At 59.5% G+C, this 21301-nt stretch overlaps 2 protein-coding genes across 2 annotated transcripts; both read left to right on the forward strand.

Moving 5' to 3' along the window:
• Positions 1-1465: 1465 nt before the first annotated feature.
• Positions 1466-3515, forward strand: CRIP1 (cysteine rich protein 1). The gene is made up of 5 exons (XM_049899403.1): positions 1466-1570; positions 2736-2830; positions 3083-3140; positions 3232-3278; positions 3384-3515. Exons 1-4 carry the CDS (start codon positions 1531-1533, stop codon positions 3270-3272), a joined length of 234 nt encoding a protein of 77 aa, XP_049755360.1. The 5' UTR covers positions 1466-1530; the 3' UTR covers positions 3273-3278; positions 3384-3515.
• A 3234-nt stretch (positions 3516-6749) lies between these two features.
• On the forward strand, positions 6750-18461 carry TEDC1 (tubulin epsilon and delta complex 1). The gene is made up of 8 exons (XM_049899392.1): positions 6750-6926; positions 7019-7097; positions 8114-8316; positions 8743-8910; positions 10545-10643; positions 13482-13568; positions 14757-14936; positions 16445-18461. The coding sequence occupies exons 1-8, from the start codon at positions 6774-6776 to the stop codon at positions 16766-16768; spliced, it is 1293 nt and encodes a 430-aa protein (XP_049755349.1). The 5' UTR covers positions 6750-6773; the 3' UTR covers positions 16769-18461.
• Positions 18462-21301: the final 2840 nt, after the last annotated feature.

Below are 21301 nucleotides of genomic sequence, written 5' to 3' on the forward strand. Positions count from 1 at the left end.
GCCCAGACATGACAGTGGGTGCCTGCTTTTCTCACACCAGAGGCCAGAGGGTTCCACTGGTAGAAGACCTCACCCCCATTCCCAGGGGGCAGTAGGCAGCCAGTGCTAAAGGGTTTAAGGCCTGTGCCAGGGTGGATTGAGTGCAGGGTCCCAGCAGCAGCCTGGGCAGGGGGCTGTCATGGCTGACTTCCTGGGACCCTGGTTGGAGGATGGTGTCCAGAGATGTTTTGTTTTGCGTGTTGGGAGGGGAGATGGGAGGTGGATGGGGAGGAACCTGGAACAAGAGGAAGGGAAAGAGGGACTGCTGGGTGTGGAGTTGACAAGGCACTGCTGGGAGCTTAGGAGGCTTGGTGAGGCCAAGAAATGAAGTGTGGTCGTGGGGGCACCATGTGGGCAAGGAGGTGATGCATCTACAAAGAGAGCGGGCACTCCCCCCGCCCCCCGACATACAGAGAGACAGAGAGGAGGGAGAGGTGTCCTTGGTGGACAGTGACCAGGTGGGCAGGGACTTCCCAAGAGGGGGACAAGGAGGCCGGGAATCCCACCACGGACTGGGCCGGGCTAAGGGAAGGAGGAGAGATGCACACCCCCACCCCGCCTGGATCCGCAGGTCACCCTCCAGGTCTCTCAGGGGAGGGGGGGAGGGATGGACGCCATGACCCCGCGGGGCTGGGCCGGGGTCAGGCAGTCTGTACCTGGCACCAGGGAGGTGCCTGGCGGCCTCACCTCCCGGGCTGGGCAGGGGCGCTCTCCGCGGAGCTAACGCCCCACCCCTCCCAGCTCCAAGGCCGTCTGACACGGTCGTCCCCTGCCCCCGCATGCCGAGGGGTTCAGCAGGGAGGGGGCTCCCCCGGCTGAAACCGCCCCTTCTGAACCCCCCAGGGACGGGGAGGGAGGCTCGGAGAGGCCGTCTGGCCCGCGGGGTAGGGATGGGGCGGGCTTCCTGCCCCCGGTGTGGGCTGGAAGGTGGAAGGGGTCCTGGGGGCGAGATTCCCCCTCGCGGGTGCCCGGTACCTACAAAACGTGCTGGGAGAACGTCTCAGGCGTTAATTTGCACCTGCCTGCCTTTTAGCGGCTGCCTGTCCTCTCTCCGGCTCCGGTGGATTTGGGGCCTTGAGCAGGTGCAGAAGGGAGGGACGGGGGGCCAACCGTTCTGCTCCCTGGAAGCCTGTTTGTCTCCCCCGCCCCCAATCTAGGACCCTAGCGACTCCAGAGCCCTGGGCGGGGTTGAGGGGCATGACCCGCGGGAAAAGCCTCGTCCGGTCCCCGAGCCTCCATAAATAGCCTGCGGTTCCCGAACCCGGGGCCAGCGTCCTGGCCGCAGGCGGGGTGGACCAGATGACCTTTGCCGGGGGCTGGCCTGGAGCAGAGGTCCCGGGGGTCCAAGTCCCAGCGTCGGGGCGGGACACGAGGGGCGGGGTCTCAAGGGGGCGGGGGCACCGGGGCCTGAAAGGCGCGGACCCAGCCCCGCCCGGCCATCCGCGCCGCCTGCCCGCACCCGGCCCAGCTGCAGCCCGACCCGGCGCCACCATGCCCAAGTGCCCCAAGTGTAGCAAGGAGGTCTACTTCGGTGAGACGGCCCCTGGGGCGGTGCCCGGCCGGGCGCAGCAGCTGGGGTCCCGCAGGCGGGCGGGGGTCCGCGCGGCGGGCGCCGGCGGGCGGAGCCGAGATCTCAGCCCTGCCCGCGGCCCCCGGGCTGTGCTGCCGGGACCCGCCTCGCCTCTGCGCCAAAGCCACGCGCCGGCGTCGGGTGTCCCGCTGTCTGGCTGAGTCGGGCCTCTCGGGGCCCCTCTCTCCCCGTGTCTTTCTGCCCTTGCTCTGTGTATCCTCGACTCTGGGGCTCCCCCTGTCTCTGCGTGCTGCTGTCTCTTCTCTTCTCTGTGTCTCCCTGTCTTGTCTCCATGTCTCCCCGGTCTCTGTGTCTCGCTGTTCTTGTGTCTCTTCTCTGGATCTCACCTTCTCTGGGTCTGCCCGTCTCTGGCTCTCCCATCTTTGTCTCGCTGTCTCTGTGGTTTAATCCAGTCTGTCTTTTGCATCTCTTCTTCTCTGTCTCCATGTCTCCTGTCTCTGTTCCGTCTCTGTCTCGCTGTGTATGTGTTTCGCCTGTCACTGTCTCCTCCAGTCTCTGTGTCTGTCCCCGACTCTCTGTCCCCCGTCTCTGGGTCCCTCCCTTTCTTTCTCTCCTTCCCCGGGCGCGCCCTGGGCGGGGACCCCGAGGGGAAGAAGGAACGCTGGCTCTGCCGCCTCTCCCAGCGCTAAGTAGAAACAAACGCGGAAACTAGCACCCAAGGCGCAAACGGGGCGAGCTCGGATCCTGGGCGCCTGCCTCCTTGCCCTTGCGGCCAAGGGAGCAGTCGACCGGCCCCCGCCCCTGACCCCACCCACGGGGAGAGGTGGGAGGAAGCGGGAAATTCCCCTTCGAGCCTCCCGACACCAGCTCCACCTGTTACCTGTGCCAGGCCCCAGACCCCCTGCCCTGTCCCCCCATCTCTTCCCCACCTCTCTTCTTCCCCCAGCCTCACCTGACCATCTGGGGCCCGCCTGGGTCCCGCCTAGGACCCGGTACCAGCTCCCCTGATTGTTAGGCTGGACCGGGGGGAGTACAGGGACAGGCAGAGAGGATCCCCAAGTGGAGGGCAGGCCTTGGGCACAGGTGACCGAGAGGGACCAGAAGGCCAAGTGTGAGGGGGCACCATGTGGTTAGCAGTGTCTCACATGGAGTCTGTGCTCTGCAGCGGAGCGGGTGACATCCTTGGGGAAGGACTGGCATCGGCCCTGCCTGAAGTGTGAGAAATGTGGGAAAACACTGACCTCTGGGGGCCACGCTGAGGTGAGGCAGGGGTGGGGACCATGCTGCGGTGAGGCAGGGGTGGGGGGGCCATGCTGAGGTGAGGCAGGGGTGGGGGCCGAGGCCTGGGGTGCAGGGCACAGGATGAGGGTGGGAGGCTCCCATCGAGGATAGACCTGGGGTAAAGCTCACAGGGGTGGGGGCCACGCTGAGGTGAGGCAGGGGTTGGTGCCAAGACCTGGGGTGTGCAGGGGCACAGGGTGACGGCCTCCCTCACTACCCTTCTCTCTGCAGCACGAGGGCAAACCCTACTGCAACCACCCCTGCTATGCGGCCATGTTTGGGCCCAAAGGTATGCTCCCCACAACCTCTGACCCAGCCCTCACAGCTCCCAGCCCCCACAGCCCCTGGATCCCCCTAATCTGTAAACCTTTTTTCTGCAGGCTTTGGGCGGGGTGGAGCTGAGAGCCACACTTTCAAGTAAACCCAGGTACCAGCCTGCCCAGCTCAGCTACCCCTTCCTGGGTCTGACGGCCCTCGGGCCTGGAGGGTGCTAGGTGGGCACAGCCCTCACTTCTCCTTTCTGTCTGTGCAGGCCCCTCGCCCTGCTGGCGAGCCATCCACCGCGATGCTGCCCCTTCAGGCAGATGCCAGGCCTTGTCCTCCAGCACCCACGGCTCCCCTGTAGCCCCCCCCACACCCTCAATAAATTCCAAACACTCCAAAGGCCCGTGGCCATGTGTGCCTGTGTGTGTGCGTGCGTGTATTTGCACTCACGCACAAGTGTGCCAGGATGGGCAGGGGGCTCAGCTGGGGTCTGACCCTGAATCTTCTTGTACCCACTTTTCCTGTTGCAGCAGGCATTGCCCTGGGGCCCACCAAAGGCAGGGGTGGGTGAGAGGCCAGGCCTACAGAGGCTGGAAGCTATCTTACCCTCATATATGCAGAGATGCCCAGCCTGCCCCAGTGGTTTTGGGATGTGCAAGGGTAACAATGCTTTGAAGGCTGGGCCAGGAGTTGGAGGCCTGGGAGCAGGTGGGGCTGGGGAGGGCCCGGCCTCGGGGTGGGGGTGGGGGGGTCCACAGGGGTGAGTCAGCTGCAGCTCTTTCTGGTTCTCTTTTTGAGACACTTTTGGGAGAGTTGTGGTGGGGAACTTCTTGCCTACCCCTTTCCCACTTCCTGCCGCCCTGCCTCCACCTCTGCAGCGGAAGGTAGCAGCTGCTAGAGAGCTCTGGCCCTGTCCACCCAGGCATGCTGTCCCCCCATTTGCCCCCATTTGCCCTCATTTGCCCTCTGCCTCGCCTGGAGACTTACCAGTGGGGATTTGAGACACTAGCTGTGCCTTGAGGATTGGGGCTTTCTGGAAACTCCCATGTCAAACCAGGCAGCAGGTGCTGACTGGGTACCTCTCAGAGCCCCCTCCTGGGACTCTGGGACTCCTGCTGTGGCAGCAGCCAGCCCTCTCAGTACCTGAGGGGCTGACTTGGCTCTGGATGTGGTAAGGGTCCTGGAAACCTGAGCTGGACAGGCAGCGTGTGCGTGTGTGTGTGCGCGCGTGCACGTGCATGTTCTTGGTGGGTGGGGAGTGATTTGTGGAATTCCAAGACGTGGGAGCTGAGTGCTTTCAGTGATGGATGGATAGGTTGGGGACGTGGGACTGGGCCTTTAGGCACAGGGGACACCCACTGGCCAGAGCAGGCACTGCGGGGTAGCGGCATAGGTGCACAAGGCAAGCCTGTCCTGAGCAAGCTGGGAGAAGCAACCTGGGCCGACTTGCTCCTCTCCCTTGCTCAGTCAGAAAAGGAGCGGTGGATATGGGGTGAGCTCTCAGAGAGCTGAGACCTGAAAGAAGAGTGGAAGTAGCAGGGTCACTAGTGGGGTAGAGAGCATTTCAGACTGAAGGCTCAGCAGGTGCAGGGTGTTGAGAGGGAAAGGCCTCATAGGATTCAAGGATCCCACTGTAAAAGGATTCAAAGTGGAGGGGTAAGGAATGTGGCCTGTGGTCTGTATCCACACAGCTGAGAACTGTGTAAGAATTAGTGGGAGGGCAGCCAGAAAGACCTCTGAGCTGCAGTGTGGGGAAGCGAAGGTGGGGCAGGCTGGAAGCCAGTGCCAGTCCTGGCCTGAGATGAAGGTGGATTCCGGAGGGGAGGGCTGATAGAGGGGTAAGGCGGAATAGGCAGTATGACTCCCACACAGGTGGGAGGAGAGCAGCTCGGGAGGTGAGGGTAGTGTGGGTCCAGCTGTGCGTGTAGGTGCATGGGCCATTTACGACAAGGAGGGGGATGCAGAGTGGCATAGGGACCCTAGAGACACGGGGTTTGAGGTTGAGGAAAAGACTGATAGCAGAAGGAGTTTGGTTGTAGGGAGGGCTGAAGGGTGGAGCAGGAGACTGAAGAGAACCAGGAGCCTAAGATGCACTTCTTGTGGGCTCAGCCCTGGCTGGGGAGGGTGGAGGCCGTGTGCCGTCCAGGGAAGACTAACTTACTTACTCTTTCTTTCCTTTCTTCCTTCTTCCCGTTGTTCCTCACCTCCTTCTTCCTTCCTCCCTCCTTCTTTCCCTCTCTTCTCCTCCTCCTTCCTCGTCTTCCTCCTCCCTTGCCCCATCTTCTCTGTCTTCTTACAGCTCTGAGGTGTAATTTAAAACTCACTCTTGTATATTCAATGATTTTACGAAAATTTGCTGAGTTGTGCAACCATCACAACAGGTTTTAGAACATTCTTGTTGCCTCCAAGAGTCCCCAGCTGCCCTCCTGGTCACTTCCTGTTCCCAGTCTTTTCCCCAGACCACCGCTCTCACTTAGGATAATGTCCTTGAGCCTCATCGGCGCTGTAACGTGCACAGCGGTGTGTTCACTTTCACTACCGATCAGTGTTTCATTGTGTGGACAGGGCACTTTGTTTACCCGCCCATCACCTCCTGGGCTTGGGTTGCCTCCTTTGGCTACTATGAACAAAGCTGCTGTGCATTTCCGCGTGGACGTCTTTGTGTTTTCATTTATCTTGGGTAGGTTCCTAAAGGTCGCCATGAGTCGGTATCGATTACACCCCGACTAATAACAAAAGCTCCTAGGCGTGGCCCTGTAAATCTACGGTGAGCTCTGAAGAAAGTCTGCCAGACTGTTTCCAAACGGCAGGAAGGAGGAGCTGGAGGTGCGGGACGGAGGGAGCCGGGGGCCCTGGCGCGCGCGCAGGGGGGCGCAGAGCGGCGCAGGGGGGCGCGGGGGGCGCAGGGGGGCGCAGGGCGTAGGGGGGCGCAGAGCGGCGCAGGGGGGCGCGGGGGGCGCGGGGGGCGCAGGGCGTAGGGGGGCGCAGAGCGGCGCAGGGGGGCGCGGGGGGCGCAGGGCGTAGGGGGGCGCAGAGCGGCGCAGGGGGGCGCGGGGGGCGCAGGGCGTAGGGGGGCGCAGAGCGGCGCAGGGGGGCGCGGGGCGCACGGGCGGGTTGGCGGCGGCTCCGGGGGCGTGGAGAGCTGCCGGCCCGCCTTCCTCTAAGGGACCACTCTCAGCAGAGCGGAGGTCGGGGCGGCCTCGATCGCGTCTGCACTGTCCCCACTCGCGGCTGAGGCGCCCGGGACGAGCAGCAATGGCTGGTGGCGACGTCGGGGACCCGGCGGGGGCGGGGCCCGCAGGCCGGAAGTCCGGAGCCCTCTCCCGGGACCACCCTCCGGGGCCCGGAAGCGCCCCCGCACCGGATTGGACGGAACTCCAACCGCCAATGGGATGCAGGGCCTCAGAGGCGGGGCCGGCGCGGAGACTCTCAGCGTTGATTGGGCTGTAGGACCAGGCCGGCTGTGGTGATTGGACACCGGAGCCAGGTCAGAGCCGTGGTTGGAGGTAGGGCCGCAGAGGCGGAACCGGCGGAGGTGATTGGACTTCAGTCCGCGTGCAGCGCTGTGATTGGACGTGGGCCCCGGCCGACGCGGTAGTTGGAGGCGGAGGCTCGGCCGGCGGCGGCGGGCGGTCAGGCCGAGGCCTGGGGCGGCTGCATGGGGCGGCGGCGGCGTCCGGCGGGCCGGGCGGCCGGGACCGGGACGGGGGCGAGGGCGCTGCCCGAGGCCATCGCCGCGCTGTGTCGGACGCTGCCCGCAGGGCCCGGCCCCGAGACTTTCCGTCGCGCCAAGTTCGACCTCCCGGAGGCGGTGAGGCCCGCGGGGCCGGCGACGGGGCGGGAACGGGGCCCGGGTGGGCGCGGGGAGGCGGCCCGCTGACCGCCGGCTCTTCGTCCCCACAGGCCCCCGCGCTCTGGCGGCTGCTCTCCTGTGTGCTCTCGCCGCGCTCGGAGGCCGACACCACTGGCTCGCTAACCCGCGGTAGATAGCGCCCCCCTGCGAGCGCGCCGGGTTAGCCCGTGGCCGCGGCCGCCTCGATGGGCCCCGCCCCGGCGTCCCCGCCCCGGTCACCCCGACTGCCCCTCCCCCGGTCTCCCCGCCCCGGTGTCCCCGCCCCGGTCACCCCGACTGCCCCCCCCGGTCTCCCCGCCCCAGTGTCCCCGCCCCGGTCACCCCGACTGCCCCCCCGGTCACCCCGACTGCCCCCCGGTGTCCCCGCCCCGGTCACCCCGACTGCCCCCCCGTCACCCCACCCGCCCACCCGCCCGCCCTAGTCTGCCCCCCTCGACCCTCCCGTGTAACCTCTCCTGTTAGCCGGTAGCCCCCTCTGTCTCTGTGGGCTCCACCCCTCTAAGCCCCGCCCAGCAGCCTTGTCCCACCCACCGTGAAAGCTCCGGCCAATTGCCCTGTAGCACCACCCGCCGCTGTAGGCCACACCCCCTTACTCTGCCCCCAGCCACCCCATCCATCTCCTGGTTAGCCTGTGACCCCCATCCATCTTGTAGGCTCCACCCCTGTAAGCCCCAACTGGTTAGCTTCACCTCTGCCCACCCGCAGGACCCCCCACTTCGCTATTGGTTAGCCCCGCCCTCCCTGCCTCCTACCGCTCCACAGGCCCCGCCTCGTTAGTCCCTGGCCCCGCCCACCCAATGTAACCACAGAACCCATTGCTGTCCCGTCCATTCCGACATAGGACAGGGTGGAACTGCCTCACAGGGTTTCCCAGGAGTAGCTGGTAGATTGGAATTGCTGACGTTTTGGTGAGCAGCTGAGTGCTTAACTACTGCGCCACCAGGGCGCCCCGTACAATGTAGACCCCGACCAATTAGCCTGTGACCTCGCCCACCCTGCGTCAGCCCTCCCGGTTCTGTCCGACTCTGGCCACACCTCCAAGCCAGGCCTCTATTTGGGGTGGGACCGGGTCCCTGGAGGTGCTCCAGTGGGATCTGTCCCGGCGGACCCCCCTGAGCTGATTACACCTCCCCCTTCCCCCCCAGAGGCCCAGGTCCGCTTGGTGAAGTCAGCAATGCGCTCCCAGGGCTACCCTCGGCCAGCGCTCTTCCAGCTTCCGGAGGACGGCTCCCAGGGCAGCCGCGAGCTCCTGCTGGCCCTGTCCTGGCTTCTGGCCCGAGGGCCCCTTATCGAGCAGCTGCTGGCCCGGACCCGCGTCCGGCTGGGTGACGAGATGCCCGTGTGCGAGGTTAGTTCGTGGTTAGGAGGCCTAGGGGTGCCACCTGCTGGGCCCAAGTCTCCATCGTCTTGACCCTGGTGGCCAGAGCCTCAGCCCAGCTCCTGCTCTGTGTCACCCACTGCCCTAGCTTTCAAGACAGTCCTGCAAGTGGTCGTTAGTGCTGTCCCATGAGGGCGCACAGGCTCGGCTCTGTATCAGTTAGGTCCATGTGACACACTCCTGCACCTCTCTTCGTGGCTATGCCCCACTGCCCCCTGGGCTCCCATGACTGTGCGCATCCCTCCACCCCTCTGCCCTGTTTCAGGGCAGGGCCCAGCCCTAGCTCCTCTGGATCCGAGACCCCAGAGGTCACGCTTCCAGGGGTCCCTTCCTCTCCCTCTGCACCCTGGTGTCGCTGGGGGTGTGGGGACAGGCCTGACCCTTGCCGCCCTGCAGTGTGAGGACCTAGCCTGTGGCAGGGCCAGCCCTGGTCTGCCTACACCGAGCAAGGATGCTGACAGCTGTGTGGACGTGCGTCATGTGCAGTGGCTGATGGGAAAGCTGCGGTTCCGCTGGCGGAGCCTTATCTCCAGTCACCAGGAGCACTGCGCCCTCCTGAGCAAGGTAGTGCTGCCCTTTCGGGCTTCCTTTCCCTGGGGACCCTGCATACCTGGGGACTGGCCTTGACTGGGGGTGGTGGATTTGGGTACTGTCCTGGTGTGGTGTCCTGGGTTGGGATGGGGTCACAGAGCAGTTAGGGCTGGGCAACACGGGCAGGAGAGCCAGCTGGGGGGCAGAAGCCAGGTTTTGGGGGTGCCTGTACCTGAGAAGTCTTCAGACTCTGCTCAGTGGTGAGAATACCACGCAGGCAAGACCAGAGGTGGCCTGGGCAGGGCTGATACAGACCATGCTGGGACAGTCCTGATGAATTATTATTGTCAATGGAGGGCATGCTTACCGGGGGAGACACTGGCCTTTGGGGTAGCAGCATCACCTGTGTCCATTGCTCTGCATGGTCAGCCTGGTTTCTGTCTCTTGTGAGTGGGGCCACCTGCAGGATGGATTCCTGGTTACCGTCAGCACCACTGCCCAGGTGGGGCTGGTGCAGACTGCAGAAAGGGCAAGAGGGTTTGGCCGGAGGGACAGTGACCTGGGGTCTCACCTATCCTAGAGCAGGTGCCCGAGGCAGAGGGCACATCTGGAGGCTATTCCGTCCCCACCCACAGTTCTGGGTACCCTCAGAACAGGAGTCTGGCTCCTCTGTCCTTCTTGTGCTGCTCATTCCTGCTGCCCTCTTTGGGTCGAGCCTGCAGGAATCCTGGGGTCCCCTGCAAGCGAGACTCCGGCAGGGTCTGCTCTGCTGTGTCGTTTCCCAAAGCTGAGCCGTGTCTGTGTTGGTGTGCTCATCAACACGTGCGAGTTCTTTCCTGTGATGTCCAAGACCCCTGGCTGATAGGGAAGCTGGGGGCTCATTTGCTTCTTGTGGGCTCCTGGGGCCCCAAGTGCCCCAGGGGTACCTGACGTTGACCCGTGGCACTGAGCTTGGTGGAGCCACTGCTGTTCCTGCCTCCTGAGAACAAGCGGCCTGGCCCACAGCCGTCGTCTTAGGGTAGGCTGACGTGGGCAGTGGGGCCCCTGAAGGCTGGTAGGGCAGTCAGCTGCTGAGGGGCATGGCTATCTGCACAAGGTTCCCACAGGCCCAGCAGAGAAGTCAGGGCTGGGCGAGTGGCCAAGGGCTCTCACCTGTGCAGAGTCCTGGCCTCCTTCCTTCTGGTTCTGGGAAGCTTCCAGCTTGGGACATCCTGCCCTTGGCAGATGGCTACCCTCTGCTGTGGTTCTGCTGGCCTTTGCTCCGGGCCCTGGCTTGAGCTGGCCCTCCCTCCTGGAACACTCCCCACTGTTCACCCTCAGCTGGGGTGACCTCCCTGACCCCGCCCCAAGGCAGTCGCTCCCCTGTCCCTTTGATGGGGCTCACTGGACTGCAGCGCCTCTCTGGAAGCTGTTCTGTCTCCATGCATGGCACAGGGCACTCTATCAACCGGGGAAGCAGGGGTGACCTCTCCATGCGCATTGTACCCTTCTGGGAAGCTGGGTGGGGTGGGGAGATCACAGGTGGAATTTCCCACCGACAGAGCCTGGAGTGTCCCAGATGTCCCCCTCTGTGGGGGCCTCCCATTGGAGCCCTGAGCGCTGGGCAGGCCCCTAGTGCTGGGAGTAGGTATTTGCTCCCTGCCCAGCCTGGGGTCTGTCTCTTTCAGATTCATAAGTACACCCAGGGCTGCCACAGTGACCGAAACCTTGGCCACCTGTCTGTTGCTGAAACGGAGCTGCTCAGGGACCCGGAGGGTGGCCAGCAGGTGAGGCTGGTCTAGGTGCTGGAGTGAGCACTGCTCAGTAGGAGAGATGGCTGGGGAAGGAGGAGGAGGGCAGTCGTAGGGCTGTGAGCTGTGAGTATCCTTTTGTGTTTACCAAGTTCACCATCATCGCTGGCATGGGTGAGAGGCATGTGTCTTCACTGTGTGTGGTCAGGGAGGGCCCAAGGGGGAGGAACTGTGTCTGCCCCACTGGAATTCCAGGAACACAGTCTTGGAGTTACCACCTACAGCCTTGAAGCCCAAGCAGCTCTACCCCCTGGATGAATAGGAGGCCCGGGGTGCAGGGGGTGGGGAGCTCATCCAGTTGGGCATAGATGTTGGTCCTGGGGACAGGGCTGCCACCCAGGCTCCACCCAGCATGCAGTGGGCACAGTGCCTTCTAGGCAGGGGCCTCCCCAAGTGATGGGATGTCAGGGTCCTGGACAGATCCTGGGTAAAGCCCAGCTCTGAGCTCTGGGTGGCTATGTGATCTTGGGCAGATCCCATCCCCGCCCTTGACCTGAGTGTCCTCTTCATCTCAGGGCTACCAGGCACTAATGGGAAGAATATTGGGGTTGGCCCAGGTCAAGGCTCTGGATGGCGTCCCTCGTGCCCACCCCCTTCCCACAGGGTGCCTGGCTCCTCCTGACCCTGCCACCCTTTCTCTTCCGCTTCCTGTCCTTCCTCTTCAGTCGTCTGTCCATCTGTCAGCACCATCTCCTTCTCTGGGCCAGTGTTGGCTGGGTGTCCTCTATGGTCAGGCTCTGGCCTGTCCTGGCCCTGGGAGAGCGTATGGCCAACAGGAGGGCTGCCAGTGACGGCTGCCTGGCTCTTGGCCCCTGCCTATGTCCCTGGCCAAATCTGCTGAGCCCAGCTGTGTAGGGCCTGCACTTGGCTCTGGCTAGTGCTGCGGTAGTGTCTGGGCATCCTGGTGTGTCCTTGGCTCTGATCCTCATTGAGGGATGACTCAGCGGGGCCCAGGCTTCTTGCCCGGGTCCCCCTGATCCTGCCTGGGATGGTGGGCATGGGCTAGACCCTGGCCTCTGGTGCCCGCTGGTGCTGAAAAACTGGACTGAGGCCACTTTCCTTCCAGGGTTTCTGGAGAGGAGCTGGCTTGGCCCTGGGTACCCACTATGCCCTGACTACCTTCTCTCCCAGCAGCCCTGTTACCCATCCCCAGTGTTGTTCTGTCTCCTCCTCCACCCCCGCCCTCTGCCCTGCCACCGGAGCCTTGGTGGCGCAGTGGTTAAGAGCTTGGCTGCTAACCAAAATGTCGGCAGTTCAAATCCATCAGCTGCTCCTTGGAAACCCTATGGGGCAGTTCTGCTCTATCCTGTAGGGTTGCTATGAGTGGGAATCAGGTTGATGGCAATGGGTTTGGTTTATTTGGCCTGGCCACCAGCCGCTACTTGGAAAACCCCATGGGGCAGTTCTGCTCTGTCCTATAGGATTGCTATGAGTTGGAATGGACCTGACGGCACCTGGGGGAGTCGGGGGGAGCCTGGCCTGGCCTGGCGGCTTCTCCTCCAGCATCTCTTACCTGGATCACTTGCAACCTCCTCCCTGCCCCTGGGGCTTCTGAGGTCACATGGGAAGGGGGCTTGCCCCCTCCCACCCTGCCCAGCAGGCTTGCCAGTCTGGGTCTCACCTCTGCTCACAGCCTCCCTAGGAGTGGGGTCACAGATTTCTTGGGTCAGGGAGCCCACGAGGGAATCCACCCACCACCAGGCTGGGTCTCAGCCCCTCGCCCCTGGGCTCACAGGTTGGGGTGTGTGGGTAAGCTGTGACAGCAGGCAGCCTAGTGTGTGCCTCAGGGGGCTTCCCCAAGAAACTGGAAGATGGCGGAAGGTTCCCGTGCTGGGCTGTACTGTGGGGGGAGTGTGTGTGGGGAAGGTTCCCGTGCTGGGCTGTACTGTGGGGGGAGTGTGTGTGGGGAAGGTTCCCGTGCTGGGCTGTACTGTGGGGGGAGTGTGTGTGGGGAAGGTTCCCGTGCTGGGCTGTACTGTGGGGAGTGTGTGTGTGGGGAAGGTTCCCGTGCTGGGCTGTACTGTGGGGAGTGTGTGTGTGGGGAAGGTTCCCGTGCTGGGCTGTACTGTGGGGGGAGTGTGTGTGTGGGGAAGGTTCCCGTGCTGGGCTGTACTGTGGGGGGGAGTGTGTGTGGGGAAGGTTCCCGTGCTGGGCTATACTGTGGGGAGTGTGTGTGTGGGGAAGGTTCCCGTGCTGGGCTGTACTGTGGGGGGAGTGTGTGTGTGGGGAAGGTTCCCGTGCTGGGCTGTACTGTGGGGGGAGTGTGTGTGGGGAAGGTTCCCGTGCTGGGCTGTACTGTGGGGGGAGTGTGTGTGGGGAAGGTTCCCGTGCTGGGCTGTACTGTGGGGGGAGTGTGTGTGTGGGGAAGGTTCCCGTGCTGGGCTGTACTGTGGGGGGAGTGTGTGTGGGGAAGGTTCCCGTGCTGGGCTGTACTGTGGGGGGAGTGTGTGTGGGGAAGGTTCCCGTGCTGGGCTGTACTGTGGGGGGAGTGTGTGTGTGGGGAAGGTTCCCGTGCTGGGCTGTACTGTGGGGGGAGTGTGTGTGGGGAAGGTTCCCGTGCTGGGCTGTACTGTGGGGGGAGTGTGTGTGGGGAAGGTTCCCGTGCTGGGCTGTACTGTGGGGGGAGTGTGTGTGGGGAAGGTTCCCGTGCTGGGCTGTACTGTGGGGGGAGTGTGTGTGTGGGGAAGGTTCCCGTGCTGGGCTATACTGTGGGGAGTGTGTGTGTGGGGAAGGTTCCCGTGCTGGGCTGTACTGTGGGGGGAGTGTGTGTGGGGATCTGGGTCCTGGATCCTCACTGGCTTCGGTTGCTTGCAGCTGCTGCAGATGCTGGAGTTTGAGAACGTGCGGCTGGAGGCCGCTCTCGAGTGGCGGCGCCTAGAGCAGGTCTTCTGGCAATGGATGGTAATGCGGCACCCCCGGCCTGGACCACAGCAGGGGAGGGGTGGGTCTCCCCATTCCCAGGCAGGAACGGATGAGAACAGCAGCTGTCTCTCTGGAGCCATGGCAGCTGGTGCCCTGATGCGCTGGGCTGGAGGTTGGGGACAGGAAGTTGATGCAAATCCCTCGGTGCCCCATCCCCATCCCTCTGGCAGCCTCATCTCACACTGAGTGCCCAGGAGAGCTGTGTCCCACAGCACATCCGTGTCAGCAACCATAAACTTGCGAAGGGCTGCCTTTCCGACTGTGGACCGCTGGGACACTGTGGCAGGCGCAAATGCGGGCTCTCACACATCCGGCCCAGACTTGCGGGCAGAGTGGGCTTTGACATCTGGGCAACGAGGGCATGTCTGCCTTCGCCGTTCGTGAATACTTGGTGCCGACCCTAGCCTGTTCAGCCCGCACAACTGCCCCCACCACCTTACCCCTTCTTCTGTCTGCCCTGTCTGAGTAGCAAGGCATCTGCCTTAGGTCACTCTCGTAGAGTCAAGCGGGTCTTCCTGCTTGGGGCTGGAGAACTGGGTCAGAGGTGCTGGAAGGGGGCTTCCCACAGTAGCCGGGGTGTCCATTCTGGGTCCTGAAACAGAAACTCCCTGCCAGGAGCCAGCTACCTCAGGACCTGCTGGAGGTCCCTGGCCCCACCTAGGGACGATGCCAAGAGGTCCTTCCAGGGTGCCCTTGTTACCCCTGGCTGGCAGCCACTTGGCTTTGCCTGAATTTTGCCTCTGTTTAGGGGACTCTGAAGGCCCCAGGGTCCTGGGCCACCTGCAGGTCCTGTGTGGCTGGGCTAGGACCGTGGGTGAGGGGGCAGGTGGTTCTAAGACTGGCGAGGATACATGGCTAGACCGTGCATCTTCTGTTGTGGTCTGGGGATCAAGGCCCACGCGTGGTCACCCCAGGCTTCCTCGCTCCTGGAGAGCCCCACTTCTGGCCAAGACTTCTCTGGTTCAGAGGTTGTGGCCTCCTGGAGGTCTGGCCTTTGGGGCTCCATGGATGCCGCATCTACTGGGTGACTGTAGCTGTCCAGCTGGGTAGGCCTGGGGGGGTGTTGTCCCTTTTAGCCCCTGTGTCCTTGACCCTGCTGGCTACAAAGCCAGGTGTGGCTTTGGGGGTCTGTGCTGTTGTCCCCCTCTCATTTGGGTCTCTCTGCAGGACACAGTCCTGGGTGCCTCCCCCCCAGACTCCCCCAACGCTGGCTCACAGCCCACGTTTCTGCCCAGCATCCCTGAGCGAGTGGCTGGGGAGTTGGAACTGGTGTCTCGGGAGCTGCAGGCCCTTCAGAAGGAGCTGCAGGAGGCCGTGGAGGTGCGGCGGGCATCGTGGGAGGCCCAGGTGAGCACCTGGGCCCTCCTGTCCCCTCACCCACTCAGTCAGCAGCACCCCTCATGGTTTGGTTCTCCCCAGAAGACATCTCTGGGGGCAGGGGGGGCACACGAGGGTGCATTGGACAGAGCCACTTGTTGAGCGCTATACCATTCAGTTTGATTAAGCTTGTGAGAGTGTGACACATTGACATGGCCCCAAATTCACTGGGGTGGAAGTCCCTGCATGTCCCATCCCCAGCTGCCCAAGGCCTACAGGGGTCCCCTGCTGAAGGTCTTGCTCCTTTTGTCAGGGTACGTAAGTCAGCCAGCCCGTGGTGGCCCTGCCCCGGTCCTGCTGCACCTGAGTCTGCTCACGCCCTTCATTCCTTCAAGTTAGTTGGAGCACTTAGACGTGGGTAGACCAGTTAGATGCCGGCCCCCCTTCCTTGGTGCACAGAGTGTGTCCTGCCCCATACTGTTGTACCAGACCTGTTTAACCTGTCGAGGGTCAAGTAGTTCTCTCCAGAAGGGGTGGCCAGTGCCTAGGTAAGGGGGTAGACTCCAAGGGTCCCTGTCAGTTTGCACAGGAGAAGGAGTGCCCTCATAGGACCTGGATTTTATACCCATTAACATTTTGCCACATTTGCTGCTCTTTTTTTTTCTTCCTGACTCTTTTTTTTAAAAAATGCAGGCATGATTTTCTGCCTTAAGTCTTCACTAGCCTCTCTAAAGAGCAGGCCGTTGCCCTCTGTGCTCACCACGCCTCACCCCAACCACCCTAGCCGGGTGATGGGAGCTGCTGTGCACTGCCCCAGGGGCCACTACCTCCTCATGGCCCCATGCGCCTCCTTGTTTGGGCCACACACGGCTGTGCCTCTTGGCCCCCTCCCCAAAGGGGCGTGCCTTTGAAGTACTCTGACGGCGGCTTCTCTGGGTCTATGGTGTTTTCTTTCTGGGAAGCTGCTGGGCAATGTGGTTTTAGGCAGAGCCTGTGGGGTTCTGGGCAGTTCTCTTGGAACTGGGCTGACAGACTTGGTGGATGAGTGGGCTGGTGGCTACAGTGTGTGGGCTGTAGACCACATCGTAGCCAGCCTCTTCAAAGCTTTGTGGGGGTGGGGTCTGGGCTAGCTGTCCGCAGAGATAGGAACTACCTTGAGAGCCAGCCATGTGAGGCTCCCTTCGGGCCTTCCTCAGTCCCAGCCCCTTGGGGCCTGTCCTCTCTGCTGGAGGGCAGAAGTAGATCAGGCTGGGTGTGGTGGGTGGTGGCCTGGGCTCAGGGGCTGGGTGGGAGCCTAGACTGGTGGGTGGGGCTGGGGGCTGGGTATCCCCAAGGGTCTTTGCTGAGCTCAGAATGGTCTGCTGACTTAGGGACTCAGGTGCTGGGTGAGGGGGGTGCAGGGCTGGGCCTTTTTGAGCTGGCCTCGAGGTGAGGTCTGGGCTATCACCCCTGTATGGGGAGTGCCGAGGGAACACTGGGTGAGGGTCCCGGTGGGGCAGACTGCCCTCTGCCTTATGAGCTGCACGCCCCTCCCACAGGTCCGCGGCCAGGGGCCCGAGTGGAGTGCTGAGATGCGGGCCTCGAAGGAGGCTGTGGGGCAGGAGCTGGCGGCCCTGTGGCAGGCCTGGGAGCGAGAGGGGAGCCTGGCCCAGCCCCACAGGCCCAACCGGCTGGTGAGGAGTGAGGCTGGGGCTCCCCCAGGGCAGGGCCTGTGGGCCACTGAGGCCATCGGGGCACTGAGGAGCAAGGAGGCCTGCCTGGAGGCAGTGCTATGCTGGCTGCAGGGACAGAGTCAGCAGGAGCTGGCCAAGCTGGCTGGAGCCCTGCCAGGAGTCATCTGGATCCCGCCACATGGACGCTGAGGACCGCGGTTGCATCGTCCCCAGTGGGAACCTGGCTTATCCTGCCCTAGTGACAACAGGGACAACTGACACAGAGCCTCTGAGAGGTGCACTCCTTCTGGGCTGGGGCTGTCCTGACTGGCCAGATCCCAGTCCCTTGGCCAGCAGTCCCTACCTGCTGTCCCCTCCCCAGGGGTCACAAGAGGTCCTGTCTGGTGGCCATGGGTGTCAGGGCCTGGAATGGGCTCAGAAGTCACTCGTGGAGGCCTCCCTGGGGGCTTAGGCCCCGGCCATCCCTCTAGGGTCCTCTCGTATCTCTGGGGATGGTAGTGGGCAGAGATGAGTCTCAGGCAGAGGGGAGACACCTGGGCATTAGTAGCTGAGGCCAGTGCCAGAGAGACCAGCCTGGTCTGAGCTCTGAAGCACGGGGTGGGTGTCGGGGACCAGCCCTGCTAAGAGGGCTCAGGGGATACAGTGAGTAGGGGAGGCTCTACAGGAGCCCAGGCCTCCCTGGCCCGATGTGTCAATACCCTGCCCTGGACACGCCCCCCCACCCCCCCAGCTGTGAGATGTGCCTGGTGTGGTGGGGGGGAGGGGTGCTGGATGAGCGCCCTGTGGGGGCTCTGCTCGCTTCCTGGGGGCGGTGCTCTGGGTGGAGGGAAGCCCACCCTGGGGACAGAGGGGCTTTGTCTTAGAGATTGCTTGGCAATCCTAGCTAGGCCTAGACAAAGAGCCATCTGTGTTCCAGGATGTGTCCCCCACCTGCCGGAATGGCCCTTCCTCACAGCACCCCCGCCCCCACCAGCAGGGACAGGCAGCCTGGCTACCTCCAGCCTGCTGCCTGCACCAAACCTTCCTCTTTCCATGGCTGTTGTGCCTCTGGTCTCAGACAGCCTGTCTCTGTCTACATAGCCATTGGCCTCTGCCTAAGGGTTTCAGACCCTGGAAGACAGGAGCCTGGTGAAGGTGGCAGGCTGAAGGCCTTTGGGTGTATCAGATGTTACATGTACAAAAACTAAGCATAAAATGGAATACCACACTCGTGTTCCTGTGCTTGTCTTGTTTTGTCTGGTTCCAACCTCAGTGATCCTTTTGACTCCTGACTGTGTCACCCACTGGGCCAGCTCTCACCCTCCACTCAGCTCAGGGTCTTGTCCCTTGTCATTAGTTGACCCTGGGCTGTTGATGTCTTGAAGCCCACCCTTCCAGGCAATACCCATGGGACGCCTTGGGGAGGGTTTCCAATGTCTTCTTGAAATCCCACTTTGGTTGGAGGAGATTTCTGAGTGACATTTAGGAGAGGAATTTGGTTTGTTGGCATGGTCTGACTTAACTTATGGGGAGGCCTTCACGATATCACTGTCTTTTCCAAGAGCCCCCAAGGTCCTCTCCAGCCCTGAGTCCGGGGTGCAGTTATGGGGACAGTGGCCATGAAGTTGCGCCAGAGGAACCAGCCTCGTCTGAAGCTCTGTCGCTTGTAACGTCGGCCTCCTGAGTCTCCTCTCCAGGCTATTTGTTACTGATTTTGCTACAGAGCCTCTGTCTGGGAGCTGTCTACCCTCGGCCACTTTCTTTTAGCTCCTGTGTGCATGACAGCTTTTCCATTCTCTAGTTTTCAACTTTTCTGTATACGTAAATGCTTTTTTGCTTTTTAAATACTGAAATTAAAAATAAATTATTTAGCTGAAATTCACATAATGCAAAATAAACTGCTTTAAAGTGAACAATTCAGCGGCATGTAGTCCGTTCAGTGTTGTACAGCCATCATCTCTAGCTCTAAAGCACTTCCGTGGCCCTAGACTAAAGCCCGTTGCCCATCACGCAGGTTCTCCCCATCCTCCTCTCCCCCCCGCCCTTAGCAACCACCAGTCTGTGTCGTGTCTATGGATTTATTATTGATACGTAAATAGGGTCATACCCTTTGTGACTTTGTGTCGTTTCCTTCACTTTGGTTTGAAGAGTCATCCACATTGTGACATGTATCAGTACTTCATACCTTTTAAAATTTATTTTTGTTTCATTTAATTTATTGTGGCAAATATATAGGTAACAAAGCCTTTGCCACTGAAACAATCTTCACATGTATAGTTCAGTGACATTAATTATGGTCACCATCTTGTCCAGCCACCACCATCACCCTTAAGGGAAACCCAGTGCCGTGTAAGCACTGAGTCTTCCTTTCCCTCTCCCTCCCATCCTTCTCTGGTGGTGGTGGTGTTGGTAGGTGTCTTCAAGTCAGTTTCAACTCAGTGATCTATGAACAACAACGTAACACTCTGTGGATCTGCGCCATTCTCACAATTGTTGCTATGTTTGAGCCCATCGTTGCAGGCACTGTGTCAATCCATCTCATCAAGGGTCGTCTTCTTTTTCGCTGACCCTCTATTTTACATGATGTCCTTCTCCAGGGAGTGGGCCCTCAAGACAACATGTCCCAAGTGTGTGAAACGAAGTCTCACCATTCTCACTTCCAAGGAACACTCTGCACTTCTCACAAGACAGACTTGTTCATTCTTCTGGCAGTCCTGGTATATTTGATATTCTTTAGCAGTACCGTAATTCGAAGGCATCAATTCTTCGGTCTTTCTGATTCATTGTCCAGCTGTCCCATGTATATGAGGCAATTGAAAATCTGGCTTCTGTCAGGTGCGCCTTACCTCAAAGTGACATCTTTCCTTTTCAACACTTTAAAGAGGCCTTTTGCAGGAGATCTGCCCAATATAATATGTCCTTTGATTTCTCGACTGCTTCTTCCACTGACACTGATTGTGCGTTCAAGTAAAATTAAATCCTTGTCCCAGCCAGAGCAGTGAGACTAGATAAAGAAATAAAGGGCATCCAGATTGGTAAGGAAGAAGTAAAAGTATCTCTATTTGCAGATGACATGATCTTATACACAGAAAACCCTAAGGAATCCTCAATAAAACTACTGAAACTAATAGTTCAGCAGAGCGTCAGGATACAAGGTAAACATACAAAAATCAGTTGGATTCCTCTACACAAGCAAACAGAACATCGAAGAGAAAATCACCAAATCAACACCACTTACAGGAGCCCCCAAGAAGATAAAATACTTAGGAATAAATCTTACCAGAGATGTAAAAGACCTATACATAGACAACTATAAGACACTACTGCAAGAAACCAAAAAGACCTACATAAGTGGAAAAACATACCTTGCTCGTGGATAGAAGACTTAACATTGTAAAAATGTCTATTCTACCAAAAATCTATAGATACAATGCAATTCTGATCCAAATTCCAATGACATTTTTTAACGAGATGGAGAAACAAATCACCAACTTCATATGGAAGGGCAAGACACCCCAGATAAGTAAAGCATTACTGAAAAAGAACAAAGTAGGAGGCCTCGCTCTACCTGGTTTTAGAACCTATTATACCACCACAGTAGTCAAAACAGCCTGGTACTGGTACAACAACAGATACTTGGACCAATGGAACAGAATTGAGAATCCAGACATAAATCCATCCACATACGAGCAGCTGATATTTGACAAAGGCCCAAAGTCAGTTAATTGGGGGGGAAAGTCAGTGTTTTTAACAAATGGTGCTGACATAACTGGATATCCATCTGCAAAAAAAATGAAACAAGACCCATACCTCACACCATGCACAAAACTAACTAAAAATGGATCAAAGACCTAAACATAAAATCTAAAACGATAAAAATCATGGAAGAAAAAATAGGGACAACGTTAGGAGCCCTAATACATGGCATAAACGGTATATAAAACATTACTAAAAATGCAGAAGAGAAACCAGATAACTGGGAAAAAAAAAACCTATGCACATCCAAAGATTTCACCAAAAGAGTAAAAAGATTACCTACAGACTGGGAAAAAGTTTTTAACTATGACATTTCCAATCAGTGCCTGATCTCTAAAATCTACAGGATTCGGCAAAAACTCAACTACAAAAAGACAAATAACCCAATTAAAAAATGGGCAAAGGATACGAACAGGAACTTCACTAAAGAAGACATTCAGGCTGCTAACAGGTACATGAGGAAATGCTCATGATTATTAGCTATTAAAGAAATGCAAATCAAAACTACAATGAGATTCCATCTCACTCCAAAAAGGCTGGCATTAATCCAAAAAAACACAATAAATGTTGGAGAGGTTGTGGAGAGACTGGAACACTTCTACATTGCTGGTGGGAATGTAAAATGGTACAACCACTTTGGAAATAGATTTGGCGCTTCCTGAAAAAACTAGAAATAGAACTACCATACAATCCAGCAATCCCACTCCTTGGAATATATCCTAGAGAAATAAGAGCCTTTACACGAACAGATATGTGCACACCCATGTTCACTGCAACACTGTTTACAATAGCAAAAAGATGGAAGCAACCAAGGTGCCCATCAATGGATGAATGGATAAATAAATTATGGTATATTCACATAAGGGAATACTACGCATTGATAAAGAACAATGATGAATCTGTGAAACATTAAATAACATGGAGAAATCTGGAAGACATTAAAAAAAATGACATTACGCTGAGTGAAATTAGTCAGTTGGAAAAGGA

This window comes from Elephas maximus, chromosome 10 (assembly GCF_024166365.1).
Source record: "Elephas maximus indicus isolate mEleMax1 chromosome 10, mEleMax1 primary haplotype, whole genome shotgun sequence".
NCBI classification, from domain to species: Eukaryota; Metazoa; Chordata; class Mammalia; order Proboscidea; family Elephantidae; genus Elephas; species Elephas maximus.

Coding starts and splice junctions, on each gene's coding strand:
- CRIP1 (XM_049899403.1), top strand. CDS start 1,531: ATGCCCAAGTGCCCCAAGTGTAGCAAGGAGGTCTACTTCG. Junction 1,571..2,735: donor TAGCAAGGAGGTCTACTTCG/GTGAGACGGCCC, acceptor TGTGCTCTGCAG/CGGAGCGGGTGACATCCTTG. Junction 3,141..3,231: donor GGCCATGTTTGGGCCCAAAG/GTATGCTCCCCA, acceptor TTTTTTCTGCAG/GCTTTGGGCGGGGTGGAGCT.
- TEDC1 (XM_049899392.1), top strand. CDS start 6,774: ATGGGGCGGCGGCGGCGTCCGGCGGGCCGGGCGGCCGGGACCGGGACG. Junction 8,317..8,742: donor ACGAGATGCCCGTGTGCGAG/GTTAGTTCGTGG, acceptor GCCGCCCTGCAG/TGTGAGGACCTAGCCTGTGG. Junction 13,569..14,756: donor AGGTCTTCTGGCAATGGATG/GTAATGCGGCAC, acceptor GTCTCTCTGCAG/GACACAGTCCTGGGTGCCTC.